Source organism: Microchirus variegatus (assembly GCF_963457635.1).
Source record: "Microchirus variegatus genome assembly, chromosome: 20".
In the NCBI taxonomy this organism is placed as follows: Eukaryota; Metazoa; Chordata; class Actinopteri; order Pleuronectiformes; family Soleidae; genus Microchirus; species Microchirus variegatus.
This window is the reverse complement of record NC_139821.1, coordinates 2024744-2040601: the sequence shown is the minus strand read 5'-3', so window position 1 is coordinate 2040601 and position 15858 is coordinate 2024744. Positions and strand designations below refer to the sequence as shown.

Sequence of the window (15858 nt, the reverse complement as noted above, 5' to 3'; positions counted from 1 at the left end):
GAAAGAGGTAAAGTATATGGACAAAATAGTGTTTTTGTACATATTTAAGATGAATTTAGCTTTTATTTAAAGTCAAAAAGAAAAAAAAATATCTTTACTTTACTTTAACTTCATATATTCACACATGAGAAAGTTACTTTACATCGAAATGAATGTGTTTATGTCAAGAAATATGCAAATCAACATCCTGTAATGTTCAAAATAGAGCATGAACTGGTGAGTATATACCCTTATTTGACCACAAGGGGGAGCTGTTGCTACACGGCAAACAATTCAGAGACCATGCGTGGCAGCAAACAAACGTTTATTTCCATACTGGGACAAAAAAAATAAAGAGTATAAATAATAGTTATAGCAATGGAAACTTTACAAAATAATATGACAGCTTTTTTCCCCCTTCAAAATAAAACAACAACAATAATAATAATGGTTGATAACTGTCCAATTTCAGCCTGTTCTCTACAAAATAAAAGTCTGTGCCTGAACGTGGAGTAGGATTATGTTGAGTTTGACCTGGAAGATTTACAGAAATAAAACATTAAAAAAAAACAACAACAACAACAACAACGTGCAAAACAGGAAGTAAACATCCGATCCCTGAACGTCCAGGCTCGTCCACGTCATCACCGAGCGACCGTGATTAAAGCCACTTAAAGGGACAGTTCAGGATTTATGAGGCGCTTTAGGTCGACGATATCTTTAGAACATGTTTTTATCACTTTATCAACATTTTAAACGACGTTGTCTGACGGGATCCAGCAGTGGATCAACAACAACTGTGAACTCCTGTGTGCTGTGATGTTAAAATCACTGGTTTTCTCTATGGGGTTTGGTGCAGGGAGAATGAGCGATTTTATAAAGTGTCCTAAACATCAGTTTCCTGTTGAAAGAGATGATTAAACGGCTCAGTAAAAGCATGAACACACTCTTAAAGTAAACTGCTATAGATTTTAATCCGGTGAGTCTCATGTTAAAGCTGCAGTAAGTGATATTCCTCGTATAAAAGGCTTATGTTTTTTGTATATTTTCTGCCATTAAACCCTTGTAAATGTGACATAGTGGACCTTTAAGTGGCTAAAATCAGTGTCACTTTCCTTCTGTTACCTCATACAAACCCACTTAAACATAATCCAAAAACCGGCCCTTTAAAGTGATTGGAATTACAGCATATTTCGCGCCGTATGAACGCGTGAAAGCATCAGTCAGTCGCGAAGCTTCCACTAAGTGCTAGCAAACGATAAAGGACTCCTTTCACACACACACACACACACCAGTTAGTAGCCGTAGCCCTGGTGGTAGCCCTCCTGGTAGCCGTGCTCGTAGCCGTGTTGGTGGTAGCCGTAGCCGCCGTACTCGTCCTCGGGGCAGCGCATGCCCAGCGACTGCTGTATGGCCATCTCCTGCCTGCGCAGCTGCATGGAGTCCACCAGGTCGTAGATGATGGCCATGGACCACATGGGCGACGGGTACCACGACTTGACGTTGCCGTCCTTCCCCACCAGCAGCATGGAGAAGTACTCGGGGCTGATCTGGAAGTAGTTCCTCATGTCCTTCACCAGCGTCGCCGACAGACCCTCGCGATCCACGGTGGCACTGCCTGGAATAAAACCAGAGGAGGAAGCAGGTATTTGAGACACAACTACGACATCTACAGAACATGTTTACATCTTTATCTCATAGTAAATTTAAGTTTGGAAACCACTCACTCTCCCACACCAAACCCCATAGAGAAAACCAGTGATTTTAACATCACAGCACACAGGAGTTCACAGGAGTTGTTGATCCACTGCTGCCTCCATCACTAACTTCAAATGTATTATTTTAGTCAATTCATTTGGATGTACTATAGTGACACAAAGTGACCACACGAGGCAGCAGCAGACCAGCAGCTCCTGTGTCCCTGTGAGCTAAAATCACTACTTTTCTCTATGGGGTTTGGTGTGATTTTTATTTATATATATTTTTTTACAAATAATTAACAAACATTCATCTACAATATCTTTAGAACAAGTGAACCCCTTTGACTCACTTTTATACATGATTTTATGACCAGAAACTGAGCTTTGTGTTGCTTTGTAATCCTCTGCACCAAACTCCATAGAGAAAATCAGTGATTTTAGCTCACGGTGGACACAGGAGCTGCTGGTCTACTGCTGCCTCGTGTGGTCACTTTGTGTCACTGGTTTAAGTCTAAATTAAATATTTCAAAAGCCGAATTAACAAAATCAGTCATTGTAAGTTAGTGATGGAGGCAGCAGTGGATCAACAACTCCTGTGAACTCCTGTGTCTCTGTGATGTTAAAATCACTGGTTTTCTCTATGGGCTTTGGTGTGGGAGAGTGAGCTGATTTTCGAAGTGAAAAAGTCTCATGTTTACAGTCATAAAAGTCTCAAAATGTCAACATAAAGTCCTAAACGCATCATTAAGATATCTTACACTAAATATGACTGAGATTTTATCTGTTTTTCAGCCTCATTTGAAGTTGCTTTGTCGCCGTTTGCCATGGTGTTCAGAGTGAGAGCAGATTTTTCCACGTGTTCAAAATAAATAAATAAATGAATAAAAAAGTTCTCACCATTGATTGGATAGAGCTCCAAGACTCCGCCCATATCCAGTGTCTCCGTGCCGACGAGCTTCAGGATGGCGATGTGTCTCAGTCCTGCGTCGTCGTGGCAACAGCGGAGGAGGTGAAACAAACAAACAAACATGCGAGTGTGTGAATGATTGTGATCAGCTGTTTGTCGTTTAAGAAATGATGGTCTGTGGTTGCTGTGGCTGAGAATGACGGGATGAATCCTCTGCAGTCAGCAGATTCATCAGCCAACAACAACAACATGAGGGGGAAACAAAACAAGAGCTTCGTCTGAGTCATGTGACCCAGTCATATAGAGAAAAACACAGAACACAAAATCTAATCTGAACTATTTACATTTTAAATGATTAAATCTGATTTAATCTGACATTAAATCGTGATTAAACACTAACGAAAAGCCATGTCAAATTTAAAAATGTGTGACGTCATGTGACTTTACCCATATTACAGGCCTGGCTGCTCAGGCCGTAGAGCTGCTGCTGATAGGCCCACTCCTCGTCGTTGGGGGCGGAGATAATGAACAGGCGACGCCTCCATCGGAACCTGCAACCACAGAAACGTTCAGACTTAAATGTCGTGGCTGAAACATCGCGACTTAAATGTCGTGACTTAAATGTCGCAAGTTAAATGTCGTGACTTAAATATCGCAACTGGAATATCATGACTTAAATATCGCAAGTTAAATGTCGTGACTTAAATATCGCAAGTTAAATGTTGTGACTTAAATGTCGCAAGTTAAATGTCGTGACTTAAATATCGCAAGTTAAATGTCGTGACTTAAATATCGCAAGTTAAATTTCGTGACTTGAATATCACAACTGAAATATCATGACTTAAATATGGCAACTTAAATATCGCGACCTAAATATCATGATTTAAATATCGCAACTTAAATATCGCGACTTAATTATCATGATTTAAATATCGCAACTTAAATATTGCAACTTCAATATTGCGACTTAAATATCGTGACTTAAATATCGCGACTAAAATATCATGACTTAAATATCGCAACTTAAATATCACAACTTAAATGTCATGACTTAAATATCGCAACTTAAGTGTTGACTTAAATATCGCAACTTAAACATCATGACTTAAATATCGCAACTTAAACGTTGCAACTTAAATATCACAACTTGAATATCGTGACTTAAACATCGCGACTCGCAAATTGTGATAAAATCGTACCGTGGTGTTTGTAGCATCTACCTCATAAATCCCTTAAAATCAGTCCGATGCGCTAGTTTTTATGTCTTTTTAAACGTCTTTTTGAATCTTTTGCTGTGTTCCATTTACATCTGAACTTTAAACAAGCTCAGATTCCTCAAACCTACTTAAGTTTTAAATAATTAAATAAATACAATTCTGATAATAACATTTGGCCCCGCCCCCTCATGTGACACCTGGACAGGAAGTTCTCCAGCGATCGCGGTTTGTCCTCCTTCTTACAGACGACGCCGTCTCTCTTCTGCTGCTCCATCTCTCTGATCCGAGACGAGAACGTGTCCACGTAGTCGAAGACGGCCTTCATCGCGATCGGGACTTCGTACGATTGCTAGCAAACAAACAAACAAACAAACAAACAGAAAAAGCGAAAGTTTTTAACGCAATTATTATTATTTTCTCCCTCGTTTTCACTTCTGTTCTTTTTGCCGTTGTATTTTCAGAGGTCAGAACGACAATCGGCTTCTCGGGAACTATTTAAATGTAAAGTTGTTTTTCCTGAATCTGTCCCTCGTCTCACGTCTGTCTCTTGGCCACGCCCCCTGAGAGTCCTGTCACGCCCCCTGAGAGTCCCGCCCTCTGCAGAGACGAGAACACTGAGGTCTTTGACCAAAGTGTCCACACACACACACACACACAAACACACACATTCTTGTACTTGCTGCATACTGAGGACCTGGTAAAAGTGCTGACAAAGTGAGGACCAGCATTTCCGCTTTATAAATCAACACGATTACAAATATCGCCATCATGAATGACATCTATAAAGAACTACTGGGTGCAGTACCATAAAATGTCTGCAGGTGGAGCCCCAGAGCAAAAAGTGTGTGAAACACCAGGGCCACTGTTTAAAAACAGAGTATAGCATGTTTACAACCTAAGGAAGTGATCTTAATGAAAACAAAGTGAGGACCGGCCAAAATGTCCTCACTTCGTAAAAATGACCTCACTTTGTTGGTTAAAAACCCCTCACTGGTCCTCAGTATGCCACAAGTACAAGAACTCACACACACACACATCATTATGATTATTCTCTGTTCTCCATTAATCAACGTCTCTTTTGTCCACATATTACATTTCTGTGTATTTAATATCAGTATATCCTGACAGGAAGTGGTCCAGGAAGTGGTCCGGGACGCGTCGGTTACCTTGACTTTCATGTCGGTGTCGGTGAGGACCATGTAGAAGTCGTCGTGCGTCATGCTGAACTCTTTCCTCAGCTCCGTGATCAGGTCCTGGTTCACCAGGTCCTCCTGACGGAGACCCTTCATCGCTTTGTCGTTCTCTGCAGACACAGAGGTCACATTCTGTGAGTATTACTTTGAATATATATATATATATATAAATAAGTGAAGTCTGTAAACCACTCACTCTCCCACACCAAACCCCATAGAGAGAATCAGTGATTTTAGCTCACGGAGGACACAGGAGCTGCTGGTCCTCTGCTGCCTTGTGTGGTCACTTTGTGTCACCGATTTAAGTCTAAATTAAATATTTTAAAAGCCGAATTCATTAAAATAAGTCATTATAAGTTAGTGGTGGAGGCAGCAGTGGATCAACAACTCCTGTGAACTCCTGTGTCTCTGTTATGTTAAAATCACTGGTTTTCTCTATGGACTTTGGTGCAGGGAGAGTGAGAACGCTGTCTCCACACACACATGTTGACATCAGTGTTTTATTTGTGTCAAAAATAAACCCTGGACTACAGCTTTAAGACGGACTGTGCAGCCAAGAGCAGAATAAAAACACACACAAAGAGCAGCTTTTATTCGAACGTGACGTGACGACGACGACGTTTACTGTAGCTGACATTTATACACCAGCCAGAGAGAGAAAACCTTTAATTACCACTCCCTCTGTACACACACACACACACACACACATACACTGACTTCATCCTTGAGTCCAAGTGAACGTTTGTGCCAAATTTGAAAAAGTGATGATGACGAAGAAGAAGAAGAAGCAGAAGTCAGAGTGTGTCTTCAAACATCTGTCTTCCTGTGGCTTTGGCCGAGGGAGGACGGTGAAACCAGGACAGAGGACAGGACGTGGCAGGAAGACAAACAAAAAACTCCCAAATAAACTCTACACCTGCGTAAAATAACGTTCACTACCAAGTCTGTGTGTGTTGTTTCATAAAACCACTCACTCTCCCACACCAAACCCCATAGAGTAAACCAGTGATTTTAACATCAAAGAGACACAGGAGTTCACAGGAGTTGTTGATCCACTGCTGCCTCCATCACTAACTTACAATGTCATATTTTGGAAAATTCGGCTTTAAAAATCCTTTGTTCTGATTGAATTCAGTGACACAAAGTGACCACACGAGGCAGCAGTAGACCAGCAGCTCCTGTGTCCCTGTGAGCTAAAATCACTGGTTTTACATGACTTTTTTCCTTGTTTTACAGACTCTGTGAGCCACAAACCAACACCTTCTCAACCCTCTCATCTCATCTCACTCACCCAGTTGGTAGTGGTCGATCTTCATGGTGGAGTTGGTGAGCGAGCCAAAGATGGTGATGATGGACACTTTCCTGATGGCCATTTCACACACAGACTCCAGATACTCGTCCCTCTGCTGAGCGTACATCCTGTCCTCCTCACTGAGAGACGTCACCAGCTGCAGACACACACACACAGGTTAAACACACATATACACACACATGTATACATACACACACACACGTATACACACAGTGAGGTGCAGAGGTGATGTTTGCATTGACCTGCAGGAGAAGCTGGAGCTCACAGCTGCTCAGATTTTCATCACAAACACTGATTATTATAACGAAAACCACAGTAAAGTCCAGAATTCTGCTGCTTCAAAGCTCACGTCAATCTAAAAATATATATACGTATATGTGTATATATGTGCATAATACATGCTAAATTAGGCTAATTGGCTGTAAACGCTTAGCTAGAAAGAAGTTTCCAGTTTGATGCTAAGCTACGCTACCTAGCTGTGGCGTCACATATATGAGAAATATATTCATTTAACTCTGAGCAAAAAAAACGCCTGATTATAATAATAACAGCCCTGCTAACCTATGCTAACTAGCTGTAGCCTTTCACATGTGAGCATATGACAAATGAAATCATCTCACTACTACCAAAAAACCCAATAAATTATACTCGTTCCAGTTATATGCTACGCTAAGCTAACTAGCGATAGCCTTACGTATATTAAGAGCATTACCAATGATCTCATTTAAAAATGTTCCTGGTTTTATGCTAATTGCTAATTGGCTGGAGTCTCACACTGAGCAGACGTATCGGAGTATTACCATTGATCTCATGTAGCTTAGCATAAAACTGGAAATGGTGTTTATTCGCTGTTTTCCTAGGAGCTAAATGAGATGCCTGGAACATTGCCAATGCTCTCATCTAACTGTTCCTCGTAACCGAACCAGAGCGATGGTAAGCGTGATGTCATGCCCTCACCAGCAGCCGCCTCCTGTTCTCAAAATAATCCAGGAAAGATTCCAGGGATCCCTTTGGAGGAGGAGGAGGCGTCGTCGGCCTCTTGGTGGGTTTGGTGAACTCCTCTGTTTCCGGATACTTGAGCGGCTTCTTGACGTTTTTCTTGGCTCCGTTCTTCCCCTCCTTCCCGGCCTTCCCTCTCCTCTCGGCTTTTTTCACGGCCTTCTCCGCCTTCTTCTTCTTCTTGTCCGGCTTGTTCTGCTTGACCTTGACCTTCTTGGTGGGACTGGTGTCAGGGACGACCTCCGTCCCCTCGGGGTCGACCACCGTCGGCCTGCTCGGCTCGTACCGGTCCTCGTACTCGTTATTTAACACCTGCGCGGATTAAAACGTAACGTAAAGTCGGTTAATCCCAAGAGAATAAAGGAGTAAAAAGTGATGTTTTAGTCACAGAGAATTCATCTCAACAACCTCCAAATTCTAACATTAATCTCAGAATTAATCTCAACACACTCCGATTTCTAACATTAATCTCAGAATTCATCTCAACACTGTCCAAATTCTAAAGTTAATCTCAGAATTAATCTCAACAACCTCTGATTTCTAAAATGAATCCCAGAATTAATCTCGACACCCTCTAAATTCTGAGATTAATATCACAATTCTGACAAAAAAATTATTATATTGAAATCTGACTATAATCTCAGATTAGTCTCAGAAGAGATTCATGTCAGAATTTAATATCAGAATTCTGAATCTCAGTCTCTTTTCCAAATGTTTTCAATAATAATGATCACATGTGGCCCTAATTCTGGGATTGATGTCAGAATTCTGCTTAATCTCAGATTTAATCTCCATAATCTTAATCTCAGAATTGTGAGGGGAAAAGAAAACGGACACAGAGAATTGAGAAACAGCTCTCGTCTTCTCGGTGAGTCCGATTTACCTTCTCTGCTCCGCTCTTCTTCTTGGTCGGCTTGACCTTGGAGGGTTTAGCAGGAGCTAGCTTGCGGCTGTTGTCCTTGTTGGTGCGGTTGTCTCCGGCCGGCGTGGTTCTGGCCGGGGAACGTTCCCTCTCTCTGTGGCTGCTGTCGTGGTACGGATCCACGGTGGTTCTGGGGACTGGGAGCCAGGCGGCTGTGGTGTGGGCTCTGGTTGGTCTCTGGGTGGTGGTCGTGGTGGTGGTGGTGGGTCTCCTTGTCGTGGTGGTGGTGGTTCTTCTGGTAGTGGTGGGTCTGGTGGTGGTGGTTGTAGCTTTTGTTGTTGTTGTCGTAGCTTTGGTTGTTGTTGTGGTCGCTTTGGTTGTTGTTGTGGTCGCTTTGGTTGTTGTTGTCGTAGCTTTTGTTGTTGTCGTAGCTCTGGTCGTGGTGGTGGTGGGTCGGGTTGTCGTGGTTGGACGTGTAGTTGTCGTGGTTGTTGTTGTGGTCGTTGAAGGCGTGGGCTTTCGTGGGATCTTCTTCCCTGGTTTTCGTTGTACGGGTGTTTCTACAGACACAAATACAACAAAACATTAGCTAGGAATTTCAATGTTTATCCACTAGAGGGCAGACTAGCAAAAGGAAAACCTTCTCACCTGCGAGCGTCCCCTCCTCCACTTGACCTTCCACTCCCGCTCCTTTGCACTTCTGGACGAAGCCCTTCTGCCGCAGCTTCTCCAGCCTCCTCATGGGCGACTGGTCGATGACCTCGTACACGGCCTCCAGCCTCACGGGGTAAGGATACCTCTCCTCCACCTGCAGGGTCTTCCTCAGCAGCACCATGCCAAATTTCCCTGAAGGTCATGAGAACTTGGATTATCAGGGTTAGGACAGAGGTTGGTTCTATGACCAGGAATCTGGACCATCCTGAGCTTTTGAGTGATGTCCTACAAGTAGCTCAGGATGGACACGGTTCCTCGTCACCCGAGGAACATCACGTCCTTCAAGAACCCGGAACTTCTTACCTTTCTCCAGTTTGAGGAAGCTCATGAGTCTGGGGATGAGCGCTGTGTCCAGCGGCTCCTCCATCACCTTGCCCTCCGCGGTGATCCTCCTCACCTTGCCGCCCATCTCGCCCTCCTGGTGAAACATCACGATCTGGTGGACGTGTCTCTCGGCGAGCTCGCAGTACACGTCCGGTTTGAGGAGCGTCATCATGAGGCGGTAGTACCCGTCCGAGTCGTGAGGCGCCGAGATCACCAGCACCCGGTTCTTCCCCGCAAAAGTGGCCAGCAGGTTCGGGGAGCCGGCGCTGCTGGGCATCCGGCTCACCCTGGCTCTGGGTCCGGCTGGCGTTCCCTCGTCCTGCTGCAGGACGGGGAACCCAGGTCGTCTGGCCATCCGTCTGCCGGGCACCGGGCCCTGACCCCGTGGAACGCTCTCGTCGGCCTGTACATCCGCGTCCTTACCGGGACTACTGTGCACCGCGATGGCGGAACCGAACCCGGGTCGCACCCGTCTTGAGACGCGGTCTTTGTCCAAAGGTCCTAGCCTTGCGCGTCGGTGCAGTCGCATGGGTTTGTCCGCGTCCGCCGTCCACGTCAGGACGCTTATGAAGAGCACACACACAACAAAGGGCTTCATTCTGCTGAGAGGAACAGGACAAAGACAGAAGATCCAGAAGATCCAGAGGATCTGAGCGTGGATTTAGCGCATTTGAGCTCAATCAATCAATCAAAAGTTAATTCCAGATGAGGATGAAGCTTCAGAGCATTTTCTCCTGCTCAGGAAATCCTCTTTAAAACCAGGGTTAGATCCAGAACTCAACAGAAGGTTAAATCCCAGGAGACTGAAGATCATCTCTGAAGGTTTCACATCTCCACACAACAACAACGAGAGCCCTCCTCATAATCCTCAGAGATTTTTGTTTTATTCCCAACAAAACTGTGAGCGTGCACACACACACAAAGAAGAAGAAGAGGAAAACTCCTGGAATGTGAGTGAGACTGAAACCTGAGCAGATTCTGATCTTCTTCTTCTTCTTCTTCTTCTTCTTCTTCAGGTTCTTCAGGTTCCTCTTTGGCAAAACTCTGCAGCGCTGGAGCTTTTCCCAGAAATGTCCGCACACGATCCTCAGCCTCCGGACTCCAGGACCTGCTGCCCGGGGTCTGACAGTCTGTCAGCTCACAGTGAGTCTAATGCTCCTCCTCCTCCTCCTCCTCCTCCTCCTCCTCCTGCTGCTCCTCCTCCTCCTCCTCCTCCTCCTCCTCCTCTCAGGATCTGTTTCCTCAGGAGCAGAACATGACTGTGGTTCAGTGAAACTACTTTTAAATAAATAAATAAATAAATAACAGATTAAACTTTTGCTGCCTCCTGCAAACCTCGCTTCACTGCCGGGAATCTGAATGACCACAATCACGCTCAGTGTCAAGTTCACAGACACGCCCACAAATAGACACACCCTCCTCCCTGGCTCCTCCTCCTCCTCCTCCTCCTCCTGACCACCGTCATGTTCTCTCCTGATCTCACACAAATCACGAAAAAGGCCTGAAATTATTGTGTATTTATAAAAACATCTGGAAGTTTTGAGGAAACAGTGACAAAAATAATAATAAAAAAATACTTTTAGTTAGAATTAAGAAAGAAAATTCACTTAAAGTTCACAAATTATGTCGTAAAAAAGAAAAAGCTAATTTTCTTCATATGACTTGTTAAGTTTAGTTTGAATTAACTTAATTTGTTTAGCTGTTACTTCTAAAATTGATCCCAGAATTCCCTCTGAATTCTGAGATTAATCTCAGGATTTATCTCAACATGCTCAGAAAGTTTTTTTTCCCAAAAAATTCTGAAATTGAAATCACAATTCTGAGTGGACAAAAAGTAATTATATTGAGATTTGACTATAATCTCAGAATATTCAGATTCAGAGATTAATGTCAGAATTTAATCTCAGAATTCTGAATCTGTCTTTTTTCCAAATTGTGTGTTTTCAATATTAATGATCACATGTGGCCTTTATCCTGAGATTGAAGTCAGAATTCTACTTAATGTCAGAGTTAATCTCCACATTCTTAATCTCAGAATTGAGAAAAATAAAAAATTACGTTTAGTTGCCAAATTTTCACTTAAAGTTCATAAATTATGTTGTAAAAGAAAAAGCTATTTTTCTTCATGTAACTTGTTAAGTTTAGTTTGAATTAGCTTAATTTGTTGAGCTGTTACCAATTAAAGATTTGAAGTTTTAAAATGATTTTTTTCAGTCAAACGTAAACAAATTGTCTTCATAAAACTTAAACTTAATAATTTAAGTTTGAATGACTTAAGGAAATAAGTCGATTAACACTTAAATAATTAGCACATGATGCTAAAGTCTGAATAAAACAAGCTGATAAAAAGTGAAATAACTTGGAAAAACTTAAATTAAACAAATTAATGAAATGTGCTAAATTAAAACTTTTAATTTGAATTACGTCTCATAACTGAAGTTAGATTTAGTTTGAGTTTTTTTCCAGTGACCGTAACCACAGATAATCCAGAGGATTAAGAAGCAGAGAAAACAAAAACATGACGTAGTTTTTGTTTAAATAAACATGACATTTTCTCTATTTCTTCACCGTCGTTCCCTGATTTGCCGACTCTTGTTGCAATCTGCCGTCTCACCATTAGATGTCACTAACCCTCCCTCGCTGGACCTTTAAAGCTCCTCTTTGTTTACAGAGACTTGTTTACCGTCTGCAGGGGAAAGTGAAACCGTGTTTGACTGAAACTCCGCCAGCGTCTTCGCTCTTTTACGACGACTCGTTCCCTCTCGTCGTCTCAGGCTTGTAATTAAATCCTAAGTAAAGAGGAGTGAAGTCGTGGGTCTGAGCCACAGCTGCTCAGAATAAACTGCTTGCTGAATTCTGAGGATTCTGTGGATTCTGTGTGGAAATAATCACTAAATTCAAATTCGATATCGACGCAGCTGGGATTAATAAACATTCCTGGTCGGCTTCTGGCAAACAAAATCAGACTTTTTCACAGGGAAGTTTCCTCATCTGAAACATTTAAAGAGAAAGTTCATGTTTTAATGTTTAAGTCTGCGAACATGTTTGTAAACCACTCACTCTCCTCACACCAAAGCCCATAGAGAAAACAAGTGATTTGTGCTCACGGTGGACACAGGAGCTGCTGGTCTACTGCTGCCTCGTGTGGTCACTCTGTGTCACTATAGTACATCCAAATGAAAGATTTTAAAACCCGAATTTTACAGAATAAGTCATTTGAACTTAGTGATGGAGGCAGCAGTGGATCAACAACTCCTGTGAACTCCTGTGTCTCTGTGATGTTAAAATCACTGGTTTTCTCTATGGACTTTGGTGTGGGGAGAGTGAGTGGTTTACAAAACAAGGTAAATGTCAGTTTCCAGTTTGAAAACAGCGGTCTAATAGTTATTTAGTAGAGTTTTGTCAACTAACAGAACAAATTACTTTAATGTAGGTTATTCAAATGAATGTCATTAGTTTATAGGCTATTTTAAGGTGATTTTTCATGTGTAAACATGCAAATAAGTTGTGTTACTTTTCGTAATGTACGTCTTCAGTGGTTGGTTTTCATGCGTCACGTTCTGGCACGTGACGATCGCAGAAACGCTGCCTGTAATTAGACTATCTGTAAAATAAATCAGCGCGCACACGACGACACGCAGCGCTGACTTTTCCACTGACGCAGCCAGAGAGTGAATCAGAGCCTCGCAGCTCCACTCACGTCCTCTCCGAACCAAACAAAAGTCGTATAAACTGAGATATTCACCTCCGACGCGCGAGGGAAGCACGTGTTAGCGACAACGACCTCTGACCTTCCGCCGTCAGCTGCCGATCCGTCACACATGACGACGAGCCGTCGCCGGGGTTTTAACGACGCGACGAGCTAACGATGGAAAACAGGCGAATCAAAGCGAACGTGATTTCATCCCACAATGCACTGGGGGGCACAGTTCCAGCTGTAAGACATTTAAAAATAAACATTAAATGTCGGCGAGACGGAAACAAAAACTCCCCGTTTACGAGAAACAGAAGACACTGAAGCCACAAATGAAGAAATAATCACACAGAAATATAATCCTAATAATCTCTTAATTTATACTGGGATTAAACCACTGAGCGATGACGTCGTAAGAAACAAAACAACAAAATTACAATACACACGCATGACATTAAAAGACAGGATTAGAATGTGACGTTAAAGTGTTAGCATTGACTTGAATTGAACATGGATGCACTTGACGAGCTAGCGGTTGTTAGCAGTGAACATTCAGTTCATGAACAAGCTGTTTTTCTGGCATTAAAAACTAGCCTTTGTTAGCATTGACTTGACAAAAGCAGCTGTTGTAATTGACTGTAATTAACTCGATGGACTAGCCGTTGTTAGCGCTGTATAGATGGACTAACTGTTAGCATTCAACTGTCAAATTAGATGTTGTTAGCATTGACCTGAATTGTATTGAATTGAACCTGGATGCACTTGGCGAGCTAGCTGTTGTTAGCAGTGAACATTCAGTTGATGAACGAGCTGTTTTTCTGGCATTCAAATTCACAAACTAGCTTTTGTTAGCATTGACTTGACAAAAGTAGCTGTTGTAATTGACTCGATGAAATAGCTGTTGTTAGCGCTGAATAGATTAACTAACTGTTAGCATTCAATTGACGAGCTGTTTTTCTGGCATTAAATTCACAAACTAGCTTTTGTTAGCATTGACTTGACATAAGTAGCTGTAATTGACTCAAACTGTAATCAACTTTATGAACTAGCTGTGTTGTTAGTGCTGAATAGATGAACTAACTGTTAGCATTCAATTGACAAGCTGTTTTTCCAGCATAAAAATCACAAACTAGCTTTTGTTAGCATTGACTTGACAAAAGCAGCTGTTTTAATTGACTCAAACTGTAATTAACTCGATGAACTAGTTGTTAGCATTCAATTGACAAGCTAGCCCTGTTAGTGTTGTATTGCTAAAAGTAGATGTTTCTAGCACTACACTGCACTAGCTTTTGTTAGCATTGAATAGATGAACTAAAAGTTAGCAAGTTCTTTCTTTCTTTGAGGTTAGAATTTCTTGGTAAAACGACTCAGTTTTGATGAATTTGAGTTTATGATTCCGTGATAAAACGATTAGCGACGCTTTGAAAATGTTTCCTGATGTGGGAAGCATGGACTTGTTGTTTTGCGAATGCTTTAAAATTTGTATATTAAACAGAAAAGTACTCTGTGTAACATGAAACAGGGTTGAATCGTCTCTTCATCTGAACCATCTGTGTCTCACATGTTCTGTTCAAAGGCTTTTTCCCCGACAGAGATTTAAGTGACAGTTAAAGCTCAAAAGGTCGCGATGATTCCTGAGTGTCCTGTAAAACAGTCAGCGGCATGCGGACGAATGACGGCGAAAAACACGACCACATGTTCACGCCGCTGTTATTGTGTTTCAATCCAAGAAACAACGTCAATAACGACGTCATATTTCTGTTTTTGTCTCGACCGCAGGTCGCCGCGGCGGGAAAAGCGAGACGCTGTTTGGACGTCGTCGTCGTCTTACACGGCGGTGACCTCCTGACCCCCGGTGAGTTTTTTGTTGTTGACTCGATGGTGCGTCCAGTCTGCAGCGGCGTTCATAAACACCGTGACCTTTGACCCTTGACCCCCCTGAGCTCATCTTCTGTTTCATCAGCCGAGCGTCAGCTCAGTGAGAGAGAAACATGACGAAAATAAGGAAAATAAAACAGATTCTTTGACCACGTCCAACCCAAAAATAACCCAGAGATTCTCACGTGTCCTGGTTTAGACGAGCTCAGCAGGAAACAGGCTTTATAAAAGACAGACGTCACCTTCTTTTGTTCTTTCCTCGTCTGTTTTAACCTAACATGACTTCACACGCGTTCTATTTTAAACCTTTTATTTTCTCTTTTAAAAAGCAAAGACTAAAGGGGTTTAGCTAGCTAGTTACGTACGTGTGATTTGGCAAAAACGACAACAATTAACATCGGAGAACGATTACAGATGAAGAACCGAGCACGAGGTAGCAATAACGAGGTATTTATGAGACGATTAAAGCGCTAACGACTTCCTTTAGACCGCGTTCAAAACCATTTTTACAGGAATGAGGCTAAGAAGTAACTCTGTGTATTAACAAAGAAAACTATCCCATCTTTTACCAGAAGTTAGCTAACTTTAAGCTAACTTTTAGCTTCGATAGGATTTAAAAAATATATATATATAGATGATAGATATATACTGTTAGCATCTTTTTGCTATTATAGACGGAAAGATGCTGTGCAACTTTGAGCTAAATTTTTGTTTCTAAGCTAACTTTTTGCTGTATTTTAGGTAGTTAGATATTAGCAGTGTCAACTTTTAGTAAACTTTTGGCTAACTCTAAGCTATCCTTTAGTCATATCTAAGCTAACTTTAAGCTAACTTTTAGCAGCAATAGATAGATAGCAATTTCAACTTTATAGCTAACTCTTTGCTGATTTTTTTTAAATACATGGATGATAGATTTATGCTGTTAGCATCTTTTTGCTAACTTCCTGCTGTATTATAGACGGAAAGTGGACACATTTGAACACTTCATATTCGATGCCACACATACAGACCTTTGATTCCAAACTTAAAAGAAAAGTTATTATATTTGTAAGTGAGATTTTTCTGGCTGTTACCATGTG

The 15858-nt window shown here is 42.0% G+C and overlaps 1 protein-coding gene across 1 annotated transcript; it reads right to left on the bottom strand.

The window, feature by feature from the left end:
• Nucleotides 1-323: 323 nt before the first annotated feature.
• Nucleotides 324-10115, bottom strand: ccdc80 (coiled-coil domain containing 80). Its single transcript, XM_083906580.1, has 10 exons — nucleotides 9187-10115; nucleotides 8818-9015; nucleotides 8191-8729; nucleotides 7266-7619; nucleotides 6288-6444; nucleotides 4970-5106; nucleotides 4001-4152; nucleotides 3034-3137; nucleotides 2577-2660; nucleotides 324-1597 (listed from the first exon to the last, which is right to left on the bottom strand). Exons 1-10 carry the CDS (start codon nucleotides 9803-9805, stop codon nucleotides 1275-1277), a joined length of 2667 nt encoding a protein of 888 aa, XP_083762706.1. The 5' UTR covers nucleotides 9806-10115; the 3' UTR covers nucleotides 324-1274.
• Nucleotides 10116-15858: the final 5743 nt, after the last annotated feature.